General features: G+C 40.2%; 1 protein-coding gene across 1 annotated transcript in view; it reads right to left on the minus strand.

Annotated features, from left to right (window-relative positions):
• Positions 1–329: 329 nt before the first annotated feature.
• scai (suppressor of cancer cell invasion) overlaps positions 330–21,096 on the minus strand; it is a 192,397-nt gene continuing 171,630 nt past the window's right edge. The window contains exons 15-18 of the mRNA XM_043720180.1: positions 18,413–18,485; positions 17,582–17,755; positions 3,839–3,939; positions 330–900 (exon numbers count right to left, since the gene is read on the minus strand). Of these exons, the coding sequence (XP_043576115.1) occupies positions 754–900; positions 3,839–3,939; positions 17,582–17,755; positions 18,413–18,485 (495 nt within the window). The 3' untranslated portion in view covers positions 330–753. The remainder of the gene's footprint in view (positions 901–3,838; positions 3,940–17,581; positions 17,756–18,412; positions 18,486–21,096) is intronic.

A 21,096-nucleotide genomic window follows, 5' to 3' on the forward strand; every position in this document is an offset into this window, starting at 1 on the left:
CCAATATTGTAAAACAACATACAGATATACACATGTAAACGTACCTTAAGTCTACTAGGCTCTGCCTTGAATGTCTCCTGGTAGCCTTCATTCTCAGTCATCATCCATGCATGCTCGACTGTCACAGTGCAGTATGGGAATGTCAGATGATTTATACCACTATATACAGTGTTTTCCAGGACATGTATATAATTGCAGTAAAAGTCAAATAACTGGACTATTGGTTTCTCTTAAGTATCCTCAAAGTTATCATTAAAGGGTTTGCTAATAAGACAACAACTAGCACATATGTTTAATTATAACTCAAAATGAAACAAAACATCATGGGCAATAGTTAAATTTTTCTTCCATGTATTACTGCCAGGAGTAACTTATAAAACACTCAAAACCCTATTGACATCTAGAGTTTAACCATAACATAGGATGGATAAATGAACCAGTCAAAAAGCTCCTATTGCTTTTGTAGTAAATGCCCTGTTTAGCTATGTTTTGTTTAAAAATCATTTTTAAAATTGTATCTTACTGTGTTAATGTTTTGTTTTCACAATACACTTAGTACACTGACCATGGAACACATAATTACAGAAAATAATTGTGCCAAATACATCAGTCTTTGAGAATTTGTTTGATCGAAAATAATTCTGCTTGAATAACAATGTTTCAATTATCCAAATCGGTAGATGCAAAGAAAAATATCTTCTTCAGAATCAATGACTTCAGAGAAATTGTTAAATTTATTTTTCAGCTTTGCACTTAATATTCAGCAGTGGTCTTTTCCAGGAAAAGGCTTCTAACATCCAGCATGGAAGCCAGTTCTAGAATGTGATTCTGGAGTGCAGGATTCTCCACACTATCTTCTTTCTGCAACTGTGGATAGGTTTCTGGGTAATTCCGAGTTTCCTTTTATTGGAATTGGAAACAGAAGAAAATAAATAGTTAATTTTGCAATATGGTCTTTCCACATATGTAATATATTTAAGATAACAAATACTGCAAGTTGATTGACATACTAATGGCTTTCACAACCAAAACTGGGATTTGAAAATATATCAAAAATATAGGTGAACAGCCACATACAGAAAACTATCATGGTTCAAATTAATCATGGAGAGAAAATAATTCAAGACAAAGAACCAATCCAATTGGATATGCATGCAATTGATGGAAAAAGATTTGGGGGAGGAGTCAACACCAATTTACAAAGAACCCTTTCATCCTCTGGCAGAACAGATGTTCTAAAATGAAGGGTTATGATATAAACTAGAAATATGTTTTATCTTAATCATAGTTTAAGATTCTGAGGTATCCACCTAATGCCCTTGTCCTTTTAGATGGTATGGGTCACATTTTTGAAAGAAGTCTTGGTGAGTTGTTGCAGAGCATCTTGTCGACGATATAAAAAGTGTTTAAGTAATCCCATTACTAGCGGAAGTGGGAGTTATATTAATACTGATTGATGCACTAATCCATCACATTTAATGCAAGTAGAAGGTTTACAATTATGAAAAAGTTTGAGTTACACCAAATAAAATTCATTTCTCATGTAAATAACAATCATATTTGGAGTGACACTGAAAAACAAAGGAGAGGCAGATAAACTTTGGTGCTAAAGGAGATAAGAGAATTATGTATCTAAATATACAACTTTATCGTCAAATGGTAAATTTGGTGGATGCTGAAAATGTGTTGCTGGAAAAGCGCAGCAGGTCAGGCAGCATCCAGGGAACAGGNCGGGCTTATGCCCGAAACGTCGATTCTCCTGTTCCCTGGATGCTGCCTGACCTGCTGCGCTTTTCCAGCAACACATTTTCAGCTCTGATCTCCAGCATTTGCAGACCTCACTTTCTCCTCAAAAATTTGGTGGATGGACTAATAAACAATAGAGGGTCAAGTCAGAGCACAATTATAGAAACATAGAAAATAGGAACATGGATAGGCCATTTGGTGCTTCAGACCTTCTTGTGATTCAATATGATCATGCTGATGATCCAGTTTAGAACCTTGTTCCCACTATTTCCCTATAACCTTTAATCCATTTATCCCCAAGAACTATATCTAATTCTTTCTTGAAAACATTCGATGTTTTGGACTCAACTGCTTTCTGGCTGAGAATACCACAAACTCACCACTCAAGGTGGAGAAATTTCTCATCCAAGTTCTAAGTGGTCTACCCGATATCATTAGATGGTAACCCCTGGTTCTCGAACACAAATATATAATTCTTAACAAAAGGTCCCATTCCCTTCACTGATTTAAGGAAAAGTATGTTGTTGACATCAGATCCTTTCTCTTTCAACATTCGGCCTTACCCAAATGAGAAGAACAGCCACAAAGTAGTACTGGCAATGATCGAGTAGTATGGTTTTTTCTCCTCACCCACCTAGCTAGCTGCTGCACAATATGTAACATAAAGAGAAGCACCTAAGAAAATGCATAAAACTCACAATACTTTGTGTTATATGAGGAATCTGGAATAGGTAAATACAAAATAATTAGTAAAACACTAAATAAGTATTTTATTACTCCTGTTATTCTGTCAAAAATTACAGTGGTAAATCCAGAATTATCCACCTGCTTATTTACCACCTCCCAAACCAGAATTTAAAACATTAAGGTAGACATTGGAGTTCTTTCTTCGACCTAGCATATTATATACTCTTCCCACAGCTTAGCCTTGCAACAATAGGCAGACAAAATTCAGATTATGTAAATCACTGTCAAGTACCTGTTCTGTCCTGTGTAATCCTAAATTCCCTGTCATTTGCTACTTGAATTCTCAATCTATTTCTAGTCTGACTTCTTGATCATCAGCATTTTACTTGATTTTAGTGAAACTCAATGCAAACTTTAGGAACAGCATTATATTTTTCAGGGTTGTTGGCTTTCACACTGATTTTAGTAGCCCTAGGCTTAACTCAATTCCCCCCCCAAACAAAAGAAATGATGGTGATTTGGGATTGATCTGGCAGCACTGTTCGTGGGGATGGATGAAAGGAATAGATTTGTTTTGGGGGACCCTATACCGGAAGCTTTTACTGCCAGTTAGCCTGCACCATTTTTGCTGACTTGTTTTGATTTCTCTGAACTACTGGTGTCTATTTGCCAATGTTGCCTTTTTACCTGCTTCTCCACCCATCTCCTCCTCACCATCTGTTTCAACTTCCAAAGAGTATCAGTATTTCTTTACTTGATTTCTCTCATGAAGCCTTCTATTGCCTTGTGCCAATATCAATTCTGTCATTTAACCAAGTCTTGTTTCCAGATACGTACTGTGAAGATAATTTAGTTTATTTCTTGTATAAGATGTGCTTTCCCTCCTCTTCCCTTTTTTATGTTCCTTTCAAATACTGTTTATCAGCAAAACCTTCAAGGATCCACACAAAATGTTTACTGGTCTGTTTTCTTCTTAGACTGCTTGCTCTACTAAGTATTTCCAGCATTTTCTGTATTGTTTCAGCTATCCAACATCTGCAGTTCTTTTGCTTTCTGTACCTGATAACATATATAACCTTGATCAAATCTACACCAAAATCAGAAACAGCCTCCTCCTCATAAGAGATCCTTTGCAGTTCTTGATTTAGTCTGAAAATCACCAACTCTGAAAATCACCAACTCATGCTGGGTGTGATTCCATTGGTTTGGTATACTTTTCATATCTACCCTGTCATCATTACTTTTATAAAGAACATAGAGCAATTCCTGATTCTGCTTTATGATTCATAGAAAACTGAAGACTATCCAGCAGGGAGATGGTATACATCTTACTGAGTCCAAACTAAAGACTTTTATGTTATTTACTGCTTTACTGCTGATGTAAATGAAAAGGTGAGAATCTTACCCTAAACATTTTGTGAAGTCTCATGGTTGCAGAGCAGAGAACAAACCGGGTCAACAATAATCGAAGAAAATCATCACCAAAAAACTGAAGGAATGCTTGATCTGTCAACACACAAAAAAAGGAAGAGGAATTTACTTCAAATGCCACATTCAAGACAATGGTGCCTGTCAGTTGTCCAACATATTGCAGATATTACTAATCTAATTACAAACTTACTTTGTTTCACGGTCAACATGTCTGCCTTTTTAATTGAGGTTTTCCAAGGCCTGCCTTTGTACACCAAAGGTTTATAATTTTTTTTTGTGGAGTCTTACTCAAACTAAGCTGATAATGGCATAGCAAGGGAAACAATACATCTGGGAGCGGAATAAAGTAACTATGTTCTTATCCAATTAGACTAAAGGATTGAAAAATTAACAGTACAAAGATAGGGTAAAGTTGAATGGGTGAATTTAATGTCAAAATAGGTGCAGAGAGAGCAAAAAGGACTGAAAAATTGAGGCATGATTAAAATGAAGCAAAAAAACCTCACTTAAGAATGTGATTCCACCTTTATTAATTTTTAGTGCCAAAGTTCATTTATATTTATCAGAGAAGAATGAGAGGTAATCTCATTGAAACATTTGGGATCAGAATGGGTTTGACCAGGCAGATACCAAGCCATTCTCTCCCCTGGCTGGAGAAGTTAGAACAAGGGGGCACAATTTTAGGATAAAGACTGATTGGGGGGTTCGCACAACAGACTGCAAATTTTTGAAATTTAAGGCTGCCATAGGCGGGGAAGCGATAGCCTGAGATCAGCCATGATCATTATGAATGGTGGAGCATGCTCAAAGGGCTGGTGGTCATCTCCTGGTGCCATATTCTTAATGTTTTCCAGACTATCTTTGAACTGAGAGACAAAGAGACTGAGGCTATATAACTGTCTATTTGGTTATCAGCTGCTTAGTCATAATTTTGCTTTGGATGTTGCATTATAGTAAGCAAATAACTATTATAAATCACTGAAAAGATTTGGGGCTGCCAAATACTTAGAACATTGAACATTACAGCGCAGTTTGGACCCTTCAGCCGTTATTATTGCGACCTGTGAAACCAATCTGAAGCTCATCTAACCTACGCTATTTTATTATTATCCATATGTTTATCCAATAACCATTTAAATGCCCTTAATGTTGGTGAGTCTACTACTGCTACAGGCAGGGCATTTCACACCCTTACTACTCTGAGTAAAGAACCTACCTCTGACATCTATCACCCCTCAATTTAAAGCTATCTCCCCTCGTGCTAGCCATCACCAGAGGAAAAAGGCTCTCGCTGTCCACCCTATCTAATCCTCTGATCATCTTACACAATGGAAACAGCATTCCACTTCCCAATAGTCTAGTATTGAAATAAAATTATATTTCTAGTTCCAATGAAAGTGAGTTTGGTTTGAACATTGATCAAAAAACGGCCCAGGGGACTGCTCATAGGTAAGAAACAGGTGCTTTTCATTGGAAAAAATTACTAAGCAAGTTCAACTAAAATGATCTCTAAAATTCATTTAAAAACCCAAGATGATGCTACCAGGCTGAATTACCTACTTACATATGCATAGAGATTGAAGCCAAGGAGAAATTTTACTAGAAAATAGCTAAATCAATTTGGACATGTTACATGGAATGGTTCTCTCTGCGAGGCCTAACAAGTTATCTAACATCATCTTCCCAAAGGCGCCTGATTATCTACACAATACATCCCTATGGAACTCTACTTGTTGTATTCTCCCACTCGCCGTAGGCAAAGTACATTCCTCTGCCAGCATATCCCAGCATTCTTGGCACAGCACAAGCTTTGAAGTCCTGCCGTATACCCAATCACACACTAGCAGTGTGGCGGTGCACTTCATTGAGCATTTGAAGGGCAATCACAAATTAACACTTTTCAGGAAGCATTGATGGCATTCATTGCACATTCTTACAACCATTGCTACTTAAGAACCAAGACACACAGATTACCTGTCCTTAGCCTCTCTAAGGCTAATCCTGTCTAAGTGAGTGCTACTTTTTCCCCAAAGCCCATTGTTGGCCAGTGTCTTCACATTGAACAAAGAACAATGTGTGACTATCACATACAGGAAAGGTTTCAAATAGTTCAACATGCTCACTTTTGTTCAATAACAGCAAAAGTGAAAAAAAAAACAAATGAACAGCAGCTACATTTGCCTCTGGGAACAGAAAAGAACTGCTTGCTTTGTGAGCATCAACAAATTTACAATCAAAAGTGTGATCATTGCACACAGTTCTTATCTATTGGAATAAGGTGTCAATTAAGTCCTATCTGATTTCTACTGTTTAACCCTGTTGCACTCTCTCATGCAGAGGGTGATGTTCCTCCTGCTTCATGTCCTTATCTTCCTTCTGAGAAAACTGCTGCCGCTCTCCCAGTTTCAGCATCCAACACATTTCCTCTTTCCCTGGTCCAGTTGTTCAGAGCATAGCACACTAGGTTAATACTGCACATTCTATTCGAGTGCACTGCAAGGACACTCCAAACTGATCAGAGCATCGGAACCCCTTCAGGAGACACATCACGTACTCTATTAACGCTCTGGTCGAAGAATGGACAGCAATGTAGTTCTGCCTCAGTCAGGGGAGTGTTTCGTGGGTTCAGTAGCCATGAATGCAGAAGGCAGCCATGGTCTCCTAGTAACCATCTTTGTAAAGCAAATCGCCCTTGATATGAACCAGCAGCGTGAGAATTCTCAAGGATCTACGAACCATAGTATCTCCAGGGTACTTGGTGCAGACGTCCAAGATGCGATACCATTGATCACAGATGGCTTGCATGGCTTAATGGGAAGAAGCCCTTTTCTTTTCATGAACTCAGCAGCGTTATGTGGTGCTGCCAAAGCAATGGCTGTACAGTCTACTATAATCTGAACCTGGCTAAGCCATTTATCCAGGAAGTCCACTGCCCAGGCTGCAACATTGACCTAGTCACAGGGAAACAAGATGAAGCAATGTGATTGGTTACAAAATACAGTCATAGCCTTGATACACTTGTGGAAGGATGATTGAGAGATCTGAGACATCTCCTCGGTAGCTCCTTGTAAGCAAGTAGTTGCATAAAACTTTAGCACAGCTATTACCTTGACAGCCACCCTCAGGATTGGATGGCCACCCATTCTATGTCACAATGTCCCAAAACATCCTCAGCTTGTGAGGACACAGTGTCTTCCTCACCTAGAGGAAATAGCATTGAAGATGATAGACTTTAGTCATCCAATGAATCCTGAGGGGACCTTCAGCTGTGCCATCTTCATGTGGAAAATATTCAGCATATGTTGGTGGTTGCTGCTGGTTCTGTGCTGACTGGCAGCATTCCCTCTCAGCTGTGTCGCCTTGCAGTCAGAGGTCATGCGCACACAATACATACACCAATGAATTAATGCCGATGCATTAACTTCTGGTTCCAGAAGTCACTTCTGCCCCAGAGATGAGGGGAAAAATACAGCTAGCTAGCATATCTGTTCCTCCTCCATTTCTCTGCACTTTCATTGCATTACAGTAACAGCTAGTATAACCATATTGTGATCGGATCTATCAGAATACTTCACACCCATGTGAGGCATGCAAGAAAAAGAATAGGCCTTTAGAATTGTGAACAGTCAGACTTTGCACCACCCACACATGAAAGGTTGAGCATAGTTCTCCGTAGAGGAGAAAAAAGGAAGGAAGGAAGAAAAAAAAGGGAAGTAAGAAGGAAAAAAAAGGAAGGGAAGGGAAGGGAAGGGAGGAAGGAACAGAGGCCCATTCAGCTCCCTGACACAGCAGTGAACCTGCGCAGTTACTGCCTTTACTGCTTGAATTTATGTATGCGTCTGGAAAAATTAACAAACAGTGAAATCTATAACTGATCTTGGAAGAGCCTGTTTGGGAGAGGTCACAGCACAGAAACAAATAAGTGAATAGTTTTAAATGTGGCCTTACAGTAAGTCTGCAGTAGTGAGTAGAGTGGGTTCTTTCTTGATTATATGTTTTATTGAGATATATCTCTTGATTAAACTTAAAAACATAAGCCATAAGTATTAAATTAGCCTGCAGCAATGTTTTGTAAAGGAATAAGACAGATAGAGGAATAAGACCTAATTTCTGGGTCTGTAGATTGAAAGAAGCAAAATGGGTTTTAGTAGAGTGATATACATTTCTTGCCAGATATAGGAGTTTAGGGAGAGTTTACGTGTTACTGAGGATTAAATGCCATTGGTTGCGAATCCTATCACGTTGAATGAATCGGTTGGAGACACAGTTAGAGGCAATGCGGAATTTACAAGAGCAAGGGGGTGTGATGGATGGCAGTTATAGGAAGGGAGAAAAGTTGCAGATACAGTTACATAGATGGATTAACTCCAGAAAAGCTAAGAGAGGTAGGCAGGTTATGCAGCAGTCTTCTGTGGCTATTACCATTTCAAACAGGTATGCTGTTTTGGAAAATGTAGGGGGTGATGGATTCTCAGGGGAATGTAGCATGAAAAGCCAAGTTTCTAGTATCGAGACTGGCTCTAACGTAACGTGGGGTACGTTGGGTTCCAACAGATCAATGGTGTTGGGGGACTCTCTAGTCTGAGACACATATCGACAGTTCTGTGGCCAGCAGCGAAAAATCAGAATGGTGTGTTACTTCCCTGGTGCCAGGGTCAAGGATGTCTCAGAGAGGGTGCAAAACATTCTCCAGGTGGAGAAGGGCCAGCAGGAGGTCATTGTACACATTGGAACCAATGACATAGGAAGGGAAAAGGATGACATTATGAAGGGAGAATATAGAGGATTGGCAGGAATTTAAAAAGGAGGTCCTCGAGAGTAGTAATGGCTGGATTACTCCCGGTGCTGCGAGCGAGTGAGGGTAGAATAGGAAGATTGAGCAGATGAATGCATGGCTGAGGAGCTGGTGTATGGGAGAAGGATTCACATTTTTGGATCACTGAAATCTCTTCCAGTAGAAGTGACCTGTACAAGGACAGATTGCACCTGAATTGGAAGGGGACTAATATACCGGCAGGGAGAGTTTCTAGAGCTGTTTGGGAGGATTTAAATTATTAAGGTGGGGGGTGGGGGTGGGACCCAGGGAGACCGTGAGGAAAGGGATCAATCTGAGACTGGTGCAGTTGAGAAAAGAAGCGAGTCAAACAATCAGGGTAGGCAGGGACAGGCCTGAGAACAAGGTAGGACTGATAAATTAAACTGCATTTATTTCAATGCACGAGGCCTAACAGAGAAGGCAGACGATCTCAGGGCATGGTTAGGAACGTGGGACTGGGATATCATAGCAATTACAGAAATGTGGCTCAGGGATGGACAGAACACAAATGCTACTGGAAGGACAAAAGGGAGGCAAGACAGGAGGGGAAATCGCGTTTTTGATAAGGGATAGCATTACAGCTGTACTGAGGGAGGATATTCCTGGAAATGCATCCAGAGAAGTTATTTCATTTGAACTGAGAAATAAGAAAGGGATGATTACCTTATTGGGATTGTATTATAGACCCCCTAATAGTCTATGGTAGGGGATTTTAACTTACCAAACATAGACTGGGACTGCCATAGTGTTAAGGGTTTAGATGGAGAGGAATTTGTTAAGTGTGTACAAGAACATTTTCTGATTCAGAGTGTGGATGTACCTACTAGAGAAGGTGCAAAACTTGACCTACTCTTGGGAAATAAGGCAGGGCAGGTGACTGAGGTGTCAGTGGGGAAGCACTTTGGGGCCAGCAATCATAATTCTAATAGTTTTAAAACCGTGATGGAAAAGGATACACCAGATCTAAAATTGATCTAAATTGGAGGATGGCTAATTTTGACGGTATTAGGCAAGAACTTTCAAAAGCTGATTGGGGGCAGATGTTCGCAGGTAAAGGGATGGCTGGAAAATGGGAAGCCTTCAGAAATGAGATAACGAGAATCCAGAGAAAGTATATTACTGTTAGGGTGAAAGGAAAGGCTGATAAGTACATGGAATGCTGGATACTAAAGAAATTGAGGGTTTATTTAAGAAGAAGGAAGCATATATCAGGTACAGACAGGATAGATCGAGTGAATCCTTACTCAAGTATAGAGGCAGTAGAAGTATACTTGAGAGAAATCAGGAGGGCAAAGAGAGATAGTTTTGGCAAATAGAGGTAAGGAAAATCCAAATGGTTTTTACAAATACATTAAGGACAAAAGGATAACTAGGGAGAGCCATGGGAGGTAGGGGAGATATTGACTGGGTATTTTGCATCAATGTTTACTGTGGAAAAGGACATGGAAGATATAGAATGTAGGGAAATAGATAGTGACATCTTGAAAAATGCCATATTACAGAGGAGGAAGTGCTGGATGTCTTGAAATGCATAAAAGTGGATAAATCCCCAGGACCTGATCAGGCATACCCAAGAACTCTGGGAAGCTAGAGAAGTGATTGCTGGGTCTCTTGCTGAGATATTTGTATCATCGATAGTCACAGGTGAGGTCCTGAAAGACTGGAGGTTGGCTAATGTGGTGCCACTGTTTAAGAAAGGTGGTAAGGACAAACCAGAGAAGTATAGACCAGTGAGTCTGATATCAGTGGTGGGCAAGTTGTTAGAAGGAATCCTGAGGGACAGAATATACATGTATTTGGAAAGACAAGGACTGATTAGTGATAGTCAACATGGCTTTGTGCGTGGGAAATCATGTCTCACAAACTTGATTGAATTTTTTGAAGAGGTCACAAAGAGGATTGATGAGGGCAGAGCCGTAGACATGATCTATATGGACTTCGACAAGGTTCCCCATGGGAGACTGGTTAGCAATGTTAGATCTCATGGAATACAGGGAGAACTAGCCATTTGAATACAGAACTGGCTCATAAGGTAGAAGACAGAGGGTGATGGTGGGGGGGTTGTTTTTCAGACTGGAGGCCTGTGACCAGTGGAGTGCCACAAGGATCGGTGCTGCTTCCACTACTATTCATCACTTATATAAATGATTTGGATGTAAGCATAAGAGGTACAATTAATTAGTTTGTAGATGACACCAAAGTTGGAGGTATATTGAACAGTGAAGGAGGCTACCTCAGAGGCTACGGGATATTGATCAGATGGGCCAATGGGCTGAGGAGTGGCAGATGGAGTTTAATGTAGATAAATGCGAGGTGCTGCATTTTGGGAAAGCAAATCTTAGCAGAACTTGTACATTTAATGGTAAGGTCCTAGGGAGTGTTGCTGAACAAAGAGACTTTGGAGTGCAGTTCATAGCTCCTTGAAACTAGAGTCACAGGGAGAAGGATAGTGAAGAAGGAGTTTGACAAATAAAGGAAAGCATACCAGAGTACTGAGTACAGGAGTTGTGAGGTCATGTTGCAGCTGTATAGGACATTGGTTAGGCCACTTTTGGAATAGTGCATGTAATTCTGGTCTCCTTCCAATCCAAATGATGTTGTGAAACTTGAAAGGGTTCAGAAAAGATTTACAAGGATGTTGCCAGGGTTGGAGGATTTGAGCTATAGGGAGTGGTGAACATGCTGGGGCTGTTTTCCCTAGAGCATCAGAGGCTGAGGGGTGACCTTGTAGAGGTTTATAAAACCATGAGGGGCATGGGTAGGATAAATAGACAAAGTCTTTTCCCTGGGGTGGGGGAGTCCAGAACTAGAGGGCATAGGTTTAGAGTGAGAGGGGAAAGATATAAAAGAGGCCTAAGGGGCTAAGTTTTCACGCAGAGAGTGATACATGTATGGAATGAGCTGCCAAAGGAAATGGTGGAGGCTAGTACAATTGCAACATTTAAAAGGCATTTGGATGGGTATATGAATAGGAAGGGTTTGGAGGGATATGGGCCGGATGCTGGCAGGTGGGACGAGATTGGATTGGGATATCTGGTCAGCATGGACAAGTTGGACCGAAGGGTCTGTTTCTGTGCTGTACAACTCTATGACTATCACTCTATAAACCAGTTGCCGTGAGTAAAGAAGCAAAAATTACAACCAACAATGAGGTGACATGGTGCAGGTGATAAAATTGTAAAAGATAGGAATGCCATAAGTCACGCTACAATGCATCGCAATAGTGTTAAAAAATGTGCACATTGTTCACAATCAACCAACTTCATTTTTATATGTGCTTGTGTGTCTTGACTGAACTTCATCATAGGAGTTGGAAGTTAACAACTTCCCAGAGAACCACTGGTCCATAAACAGCTGTCCAAACATTGGTCCAGAAACAAACCATTACTGATCAACCAGTCAAGGGTAATCAGTAGAACATATCACTGGTTTCCTTGACTCTGACTAACCCCAACAGAAGAGAGAATCAAATGAGATGACAAGTTGGCAAAAGAGAGCTGCCTAATACCATGAACATGCAGTAAGCCTGAGATTTCTCAGAACTGGTAGAAATGTTCAGTCCTCTGTCTTGTAAAACAGCAGTCAATGCCAGTGACAAATACTGAGAGAGCAACAATCTTTCATTTGACAAGAGTCTGAAAAAATCCAAGTCACTAGTCAGGCAATCACAATAGGAACCTCACACCATCCAGCTTGATCACTAACTCAAGGAAATAAGCCACATATAACTCCATTGGAGCCAGATCAACAGACTTGGTTCCAAGACAAAGTCAAAATGAAGAAACTGCTTGGTATAACATCCAAGATTCCACAAAAAGAGACTACATAATAAAGTTAGAAAATGGTTACCTGATCTAGAAATCCAGGCTACTACAAAGAAGAAAGTACACTTTTCTTTAAATAAAGATATCTTTAAGGAAAGAAAGTCAGATGATTAAGGGTCCTCCATTTAAGGCAATGGACTGACTACAAAGCATGAGGTCATCCAGCAAAGATATCATTCACATCAAAATAGAGGTCAACAGTCCTCAATACAAATAAGAGACCTACCATTCTTCTCAGTATGAAGGTAATACATTCTGAGAAAAATACTAACTGTCCAGACCACCCATATTTGAGTAGTCAGACACTTGAGGGGGAGAAGTAGTGGTAAATGCAAAATAGTACTACAGAGGATTAACGATGGAGAAAAAAAGTTTGGAAGGAAAGTTAATGGTTCTGAAGGAATTAAAAATCATAGTACATCAGCTCCACCCATTCTATTGATGTCACATAGCCTGTAGATGAAGACAATGAACTCTAGCTTTTGGAAGGAGCAAATGTACCTGTACCCCTAATCTCCAAAGAATCATGTCTGACCAGATGTAATTATACTTATTGCTATTATGCAATAAATCTTCATTATCTTCAGGCAGTATTTGTTCTGTAGACACGCTGCAATATTGTATCCTCTACTACTAATCACTGGATAGGCTTAAGGCCTAAGGCAAAGCAAAGATAAAAGTGAACTGTTGACAGTGAACCACCTCAAACAATCCTTACCCAGTATTACATACCAGCTGTAGTGGTAAATATCTCCAAGTGTCAACAGTGGTCAACTGGGAAAACACCACCATGAAATGGTAACATTCTTTCTTTATTCAAAAATAGCTGCCACCCACTTTTAAAGTATTTCCAATATTTTGCTTCACAGTTCTAATTAGCTTTGTTTTTACAAAAGAAAAATATTTTTCACTATTAATAAATGATGTAATGAACTTGGTTTGGTTGAGCCAACAGCATAAGATAATCCAACAAGTTGATACCTCCACATAGATGGTCAATGCTGCTCCACGAATAAATGTTTCAGCAGCACCTAACTTGCTGCTGTAAGCTGTGAAACAGGAAAATCCAATTGGTTATCCCGGAGAACTGAATTATTGTGGTTTGTGGGATAAAGGTGAAAACTCCAACATACGTGTGTGTAGCTGGTCAACAGGAGATCAAACACTCAAGCACCTAAAACCCAGATGAGATTTCAAACTCTGGAACAGAAGAACAGCTCATTCTTCAGAGAAACAAACATGTGCAGGGATAAATTCTTATAGCCAGTTACAGGCATTAAAATTATTAATTTTATAGACAAATGTAGTTTCTTGTCCTGCACTCCACCTAATCCCAACCACAAACAATCATGTAAATTGGCCAGTTGCTGTGCAGAGACTGCTGAGGCTAAGAAGGCAGCCAATGACTACCGTTTTGGTGTCTTTATAAATGGCAATATAAACAGACTCACCAGAATCACATATCTCGTGAAGGAGTTCTATATACACACGATTCTTGTCATGTACACCAGTTCATAATTGTCTCACAATCCCAAGGTGTAGAAGCAAAATTGTAATAACAGGACTCTCACTGCTGAGCACTTCACAATAACTCCAGTTGAACGATATGTTATGTGGTGTTGCTGCAGAATGACCAAACTAAACAAGAGGTCTGAATAAAAAGAACTGAAAACTCCCCTCCTGATTTGTTTGAAAAATGATTCAATAGCTAACATAACTGAATGGTAGAGGTTCTAGTGGAATCATGTCAAAAGCATTAGTCAGAATACTTTGGAAGGAAAGAAAGGGAATAGGGATAACTCTAGGAATTACAGACCAGTCAGTCTTACATCTGTGGTGAGCAAATTATTCAAAAGGATTCTGAAATACCATAGTTTGATTAGAGATTGTCAGCATGGCTTTGTGAGGGGCAGATAATGTATCACAAAGCTGATTGAATTCTTTGAGGATGTGACAAAACACATTGATGAAGGTAGAGCAGTGGATGTGGTGAACATGGATTTTAGCAAGGCGTTTGATAAATTTCCCCATTTTCTGAATGGTCGGCTCATTCAGAAAGTAAGTAGGCATGGGAGACAGGGAAATTTGACTATACGTATACAGAATTGGCTGGCCCATCAAAGACAGAGGGGTAGTAGCAGATGGAAAGTAATCAGCTTGGAGCTCTGTGATCAGTGGGGCTCTGCAGGGATCTGTTCTGGGACCTCTGCTCTTTGTGATTTTTATAAATGACTTGGATGAGGAAGTGGAAGAATGGGTTAGTAAGTTTGCTGATGACACAAAGGTTGGTGGAGTGGTGGATAGTGTGGAGGGCTGTTGTAGGTTGCAATGGGACATTGACAGGATGCAGAAATGGGCTGCAAAGTGGCTGATGGAGTTTAACCTGGAAAAGTGTGAAATGATTCACTTTGGAAGATTGAATTTGAATGCAGAATACAGGGTTAAAGGAAGGATTCTTGGCAGTGTGGAGGAACAGAGGGATCATGGTGTCCATGTCCATAGATCCCTCAAAGTTATCACCCAGGTTGATAGGGTTGTTAAGAAGAGTGTTTTGGCTTTCATTAGCTGGGGGATTGAGTTTAAGAGCCGTGAAGTTTTGCTGCAGCTCTTCAAAGCCCTGGTCAGACCACACTTGGAATATTGTGTTCAGTTCTGGTGGCCTCATTGTCAGAAAGATTTGGAAGCTTTAGAGAGGGCACAGAGGAGATTTACCAGAATGCTTCCTGGACTGCAGGGCACATCTTATGAAGGAAAATTGAGGGAGCCAGGGCTGTTTTCGTTGGAGTGAAGAAGGATGAGAGGTGACTTTACAGAAGTGTACATGAGATGGTGAGAGGTGTAGAATGAGACTTTGTCTTTGGCGGAATTGTCTACCATGGGGGGGTGGAGGGGTTGAGGGCATAATTTTTACAGAATTGGAGGAAGGTTCTATGTACTGTTCTATGTTCTGAAAGTGAAGAATTAATTTTTCATTAAATTCTGAAGAGTGGAGAGCTTGATTGATCAGAGCATATAGTATTAGAACATAGAACATAAAACATAGAAGAATACAGTGCAGTACAGGCCCTTCGGCCCTCGATGTTGCGCCGATCCAAGCCCACCTAACCTACACTAGCCCACTATCCTCCATATGCCTATCCAATGCCCGCTTAAATGCCCATAATGAGGGAGAGTCCACCACTGCTACTGCAGGGCATTCCATGAACTCACGACACGCTGAGTAAAGAACCTACCCCTAACATCTGCCCTATACCTACCCCCCCTTAATTTAAAGCTATGCCCCCTTGTAAGAACTCAATAAGGCTTGTGAGGCATGAACTACCCCTCGCAAAGCCATGCTTACTATCTTTAATAAAACTATCTTTTTCCCAATAGTCATAAATTCCATCCCTCAGGACCCTTTCCTTTACATTGCTTATCGCAGAAGTGCGACTGACTGGTCTGTAATTACCGGGGACTTTCGTATTCGCTTTCTTGGACAGAAAAATAACATCCGCCTTCCCTCGGTCATCTAGTACTACGCCCGTGGAGAGTGAGGATACAAAGATCATCGCCAGAAGTGCAACATTCTCATTATTTGCTTTCCTTAGTACCTTTGGTCCTGTCCTGGGGACTTATCTGCCTTGTTGCTTCCAAAAAAATCCAACATATCGAGTTAATTAACATTAACCTGTTCAAGCCTATTAAACTGGTCCATGGTGGTCTCACTCTGTCGAGTGAATACTGAAGCAAAACAAAAACCTCATTTAACACCTGCCCTAACTTTTCAATCTCCAGGCGCAAGTTCTCTCCACTATCCTTGTTCAACCCTACCCTCTGTCTGGTCATTCTGTTATTCCCCATGTATGCTTAGAACGCCTTTGGGTTTTCCATAACCCTTCCCCCCAAGTTTTTTTCGTTTCCCCTCCCAAATCTCCTCAGTCCATTTCTGAACTTTTCATTTTAGGGTAATTCATTACTGTTTTCCTCTTTTTCAAGTTGCTTTATTTTTAGTTGAATTTTGGCCGTCTCTAAAAATTCTGGTGACGCTTCCAGCAAATGTAATTGCTGGATTATTGCTATAATTAACTCACCTTTCCTCAGGGAAGAGGTCAGCTTCAACTCCAAATTGCCTGCTAATTCCAGCAGCTTGGCCTTAACCACTTTTTGCAAAACCCCCAAAGCCATTTTTTCCACACACAGAAACCTCTTGTTGATGAAAAGAGGCATTTTTATCCCAAAGACCATTTAAAGCAAATAAACTGAATACCAGGAACAGAACCTAACATTCGCAGCATTATAAGTGCCATCAGGCCCAGGGGACTTATCTATTTTCACCCTTTCCAGAATTTCCAACACCTCTTCTCTACATACCTCAAAGCCATCCATTCTACTTAATTGTGACTCAGTATTCACATTGACAACAATGTCCTGTTCCTGATTGAATACTGACGAAAAGTATTCATTCAGTGTCTCCCCAATCTCTTCAGCCTCCACACGCAACTTCCCACTGCTATCCTTGACTGGACCTATTCCTACCCTAGTCATTCTTTTATTCCTGACATACCTATAGAAAGCCTTAGGGTTTTCCCTAATCCTACCAACTAAGGACCTTTCATTTCCCTCCTTACTGCTCTTAGCTCTCTCTCTATGCTTATTGATATACTACAGTTCACATTACTACATAATTACACTTCATCCTAGGATAATACAAAAAAATAATAATTGTATTGCATTAGATTAGATTCCCTCCAGTGAGGAAACAGGCCCTTCGGCCCAACCAGGCCACACCAACCCTCCAAAGAGTAACCCACCCAGACCCACTTCCCTCTGACTAATGCACCTAACACTATAGGCAATTTAGCATGGCCAATTGACCTGGCCTGCACATCTTTGGATTGTGGGAGGAAACCAGAGCACCCGGAGGAAACCCACGCAGACACGGGGAGAATGTGCAAACTCCACACAGACAGTCGCCTGAGGCTGGAATTGAACCTGGGACCCTGATGCTGTGAGGTTGCAGTGCTAACCACTGAGCCCCCATGCCGTCCCGTTGCTCATGCATTCATTTCTTCATATGAATTGGATCATAACTTACCCACAGTCCGTGATTTAGTCAGCAGGTGAGCTATATCCCTATATATCTTATGGAGGTATTCCTGACATTTATCCCACATTCCTTTTCTCATACTTGTGAGTCGACACATAAACAGAAATGCCATCAGAGGATTGTACAGAAAGAGGGTGAAAAGGCTGCCACGTTGAGTTTGATCTGTAAAGAGAGTCACACAATTTAAGATAATTTTGAGAAGGACAATACTTTCAACAAAAGTTCTTGTGAATTCTTAACTCAAATGTAAAATAAAAGCAATATCTTTGACTCGGAATACTTGCAAATTGTTGTGATTAAGATCCCATGATTCTCTGCTTTAAAAGTTTAAATTAGTTTTATTATAATTGCAAATTTACCAAAAAGTGTAACCAATATTTAAATTCAACTTTGAATTACACAGCAACAATTTTCAGGCAGAAGACTTCAAAAGCTCACCTACAATATCACACAGGTATATTTCTGATAATCTTGAATCCCATTGTTAACAAGAACCTTTCTGAATTCCACAACTGAGGCTTACTGTTCCACCAGAAATGTTACAAATCTGTTATACATATTTATCATTTTACATATGGAATGAAATTGTCTCAATTTTTTTCATTTCCATATATCAAAATCAAATATTAGTCACTGAATCACTTCAAAATCCACATTATACTACAGTTCACATTACTACATAATTACACTTCATCCTAGGATAATACAAAAAAATAATAATTGTATTGTATTTCACAACTTCCAACTAACTGGAATAGTGAGAGGCATAATCATTAAATAATGTTGTCCAATCACATACATACATACACACACACATACCTTGTAAACCTTTGGGATATGCTGTTGGAGAAAGCAAGCAGACTAGGGGTTGGCCAAATAAGTTGACAAAGTTCTGCAAAGAGAAAAAACAATTTTTAACCTTTTTTCTAATAAATAATACAGCACAGAAATGAATATTAATGTATTAAACAAGGAAGGTATGATGATAAATGTGTTATAAACACTAATACTTATTTTCACTGTTGGTATTTATTGTTTACAGCTTCTTGTGTGAATTACTTCTATTGCACAAATCAGAATTTGGAACTTGAAATGTTGCAAAATGTCATATCTCTGCCTTTTACAAAAATGTTTTAATCAATTAATAACTTTGATATTTAAACGAAAGATCATATAATATGACAGTATCTGTAAATAAAATGGGTGCTGATATCACAGCTTACCAATCCACAATCAATTTGAAATATGAATAGATAAGTCAGTTCAGATCATGTAGATGGATTAACAATGAGGCACATACACAGTTAAAATGTAGAAATGTAAATGCAACCCTATCACAAGTTTCCCTGCAAAAAGAAACCTCGCAATGAGACCTGGCATTTAGACGGTTGCAATGGCATGAAATTGTGGTACTTTGTCACTAAACACCAACAATGATGGTTTGTCTGAATTATTAACATTACAGGAAATTTTAAGTATCCTCTCACTCGCACTGAGAAAGGTAGAAGCTTTCCTGTGATGCATGTTTGTTCAGGACCAACTCCCCTAACTGAACTTTGTATTGGTATTCCTGCTCCCATTTTATCTCCATTTTCCTCTCCCCACGACCACTAAAGGTCCAGGATATCAGGTTTAACCTGGTGTAATCTTCTCCCCATCAGCAACTCTGCTGGAGCTATCCTTTAAGTTGCGGGAGGGGTGGTCCTATAATCGAACAGGACAGTTTGATCTTGAGTGAAACTGTAGGCTGTTTCTTTAATCTTGCTTTCAGCATTTGGATTATTCTTACCACCAGACCACTGAATGACAGATGGCATGGAGCTGTCTGAACAGACCAAATACCATTTGACTTCAGAAATACTCGAAACCCCTGCTGGTAAATGACGCCCCATTGCCTGTGACCAATACTTCTGGAAGTCTATGTATCATGATCAATGCTCATAGCTTTTCGTCATTCCGCAGTTTGCCAAATGAATTCTGTGCACATCCAAGCATTTTGAATGGGTGCCCACAATGACCAAGAACATCTCGCCCATGAAAGAACTAGCATAGTCAACATGTAACAGAGTACAAGGTTTACCTAGCCATGCCCACAAATGTTGGAACATTTGCAAAGGTAATTTTTGTCCTTCTTGGCACTCTGGGCACTGCCCCACCAATACAGCTACGTCACCATTCAATCCTGGCCACCAGACATAACTTCTTGCCAATCTGTTCATTTTGGAAACCCCTGGATAACTCCAGCCAGTATGTGGTGGCAACTTTTACTCAGGACAATCATTCTTGCTCCCCATAGTAATGCGCCATCCTCTGTGGTGATCTAGTCTTGCCAGGTCCAGAAAGGTTTCAATTCTGATTGTGACGTCCTTTTTGCTTCCCCCATCACCACCAGCTGTTTTAGTTTTGTCAGGACACAGGATCTTTTTGTGTCCACTGTTGGATATTGTCAGTGACTGGAAGGGTGTACAGAAAGTTTAAAACCAGAATAGTCTCTTGCAGGGAAGCACCACTAGTGGTGTATCAGCTAATGGGAGGTGGCTCAAGACATCAACACTTGCCACTTGGCCTTCTGGATCGTGTTCTAAATTGTAATTGTACGCGCTCAGAATAAAAGCCCACCACTGAATTCAACCAGAAGCTATTGGTGGCACAGCCTTGTCTGCTTTAAGTAGCTCTACTAGGGGTTTATGGTCCATTACTATAACAAATTTATGTCTGTAAAAGGAATTAGTGGAACATTCCCACACCAAAGATGACCGCCAAACCTTTCTTCTCTTATCTAGATGTATTTACATTCGGCATCAGCCAAAGTCCAGGAAGTATTCACTATAGGCCGTTCTTCTCGTTGGGGCAAGCACTTTGGACGACGACAGCTGCTTTTTCACTAACCTAAAGGCTATTTCTTGCTATGTGACCATTTCCAAGACTGACTGTGATCAATTCAAAGGCTGACCCTTTTGCAATAGCAAGTGTAACAATGGAGGCCAGGTTGAATTTTCCATAATAATCCTCCAACCCAAAGAAAGACACAAGTTTCAGTACAGATGTGGGAGCCAGAGCACTTTTGATCACCCTCACTTTATCTTCAACAAGTGTAGTCCAGTCTGGTCAACTCTGCAGCCAAAACAGGTCACTTGGGTGTTAGGAACACACATTTTTCCCTTCCAAGGCATACGCCCACCTGGGAGAAACATTCAAACACTGTGTCCAACTTCACCAGGTGCACTTTATTAGTCTTCCTGGTTATTAGCACATCATCCAAATAAATGGGAACCTGGGTAGACCTTGTAAAATGTTTTCCATGTTTGCTGGAAAAGAGCACAGGCCAATGATACGCCAAATGGCAGTCTTGAATACTGGTACAAACCCTTATGGGTATTAATTTTGGAATACTTCTGGGACCCCTCATCTAGTCGCAATTGCAGGTAGGCATGGCTTATATCCAGTTTCACGAAGGACAGCTCCCCTGCTTCCACCAGTTTTCCGTATGAGTTCTCAGTGTG

The sequence above is a fragment of the Chiloscyllium plagiosum genome, chromosome 30 (assembly GCF_004010195.1).
Source record: "Chiloscyllium plagiosum isolate BGI_BamShark_2017 chromosome 30, ASM401019v2, whole genome shotgun sequence".
NCBI lineage: Eukaryota > Metazoa > Chordata > Chondrichthyes > Orectolobiformes > Hemiscylliidae > Chiloscyllium > Chiloscyllium plagiosum.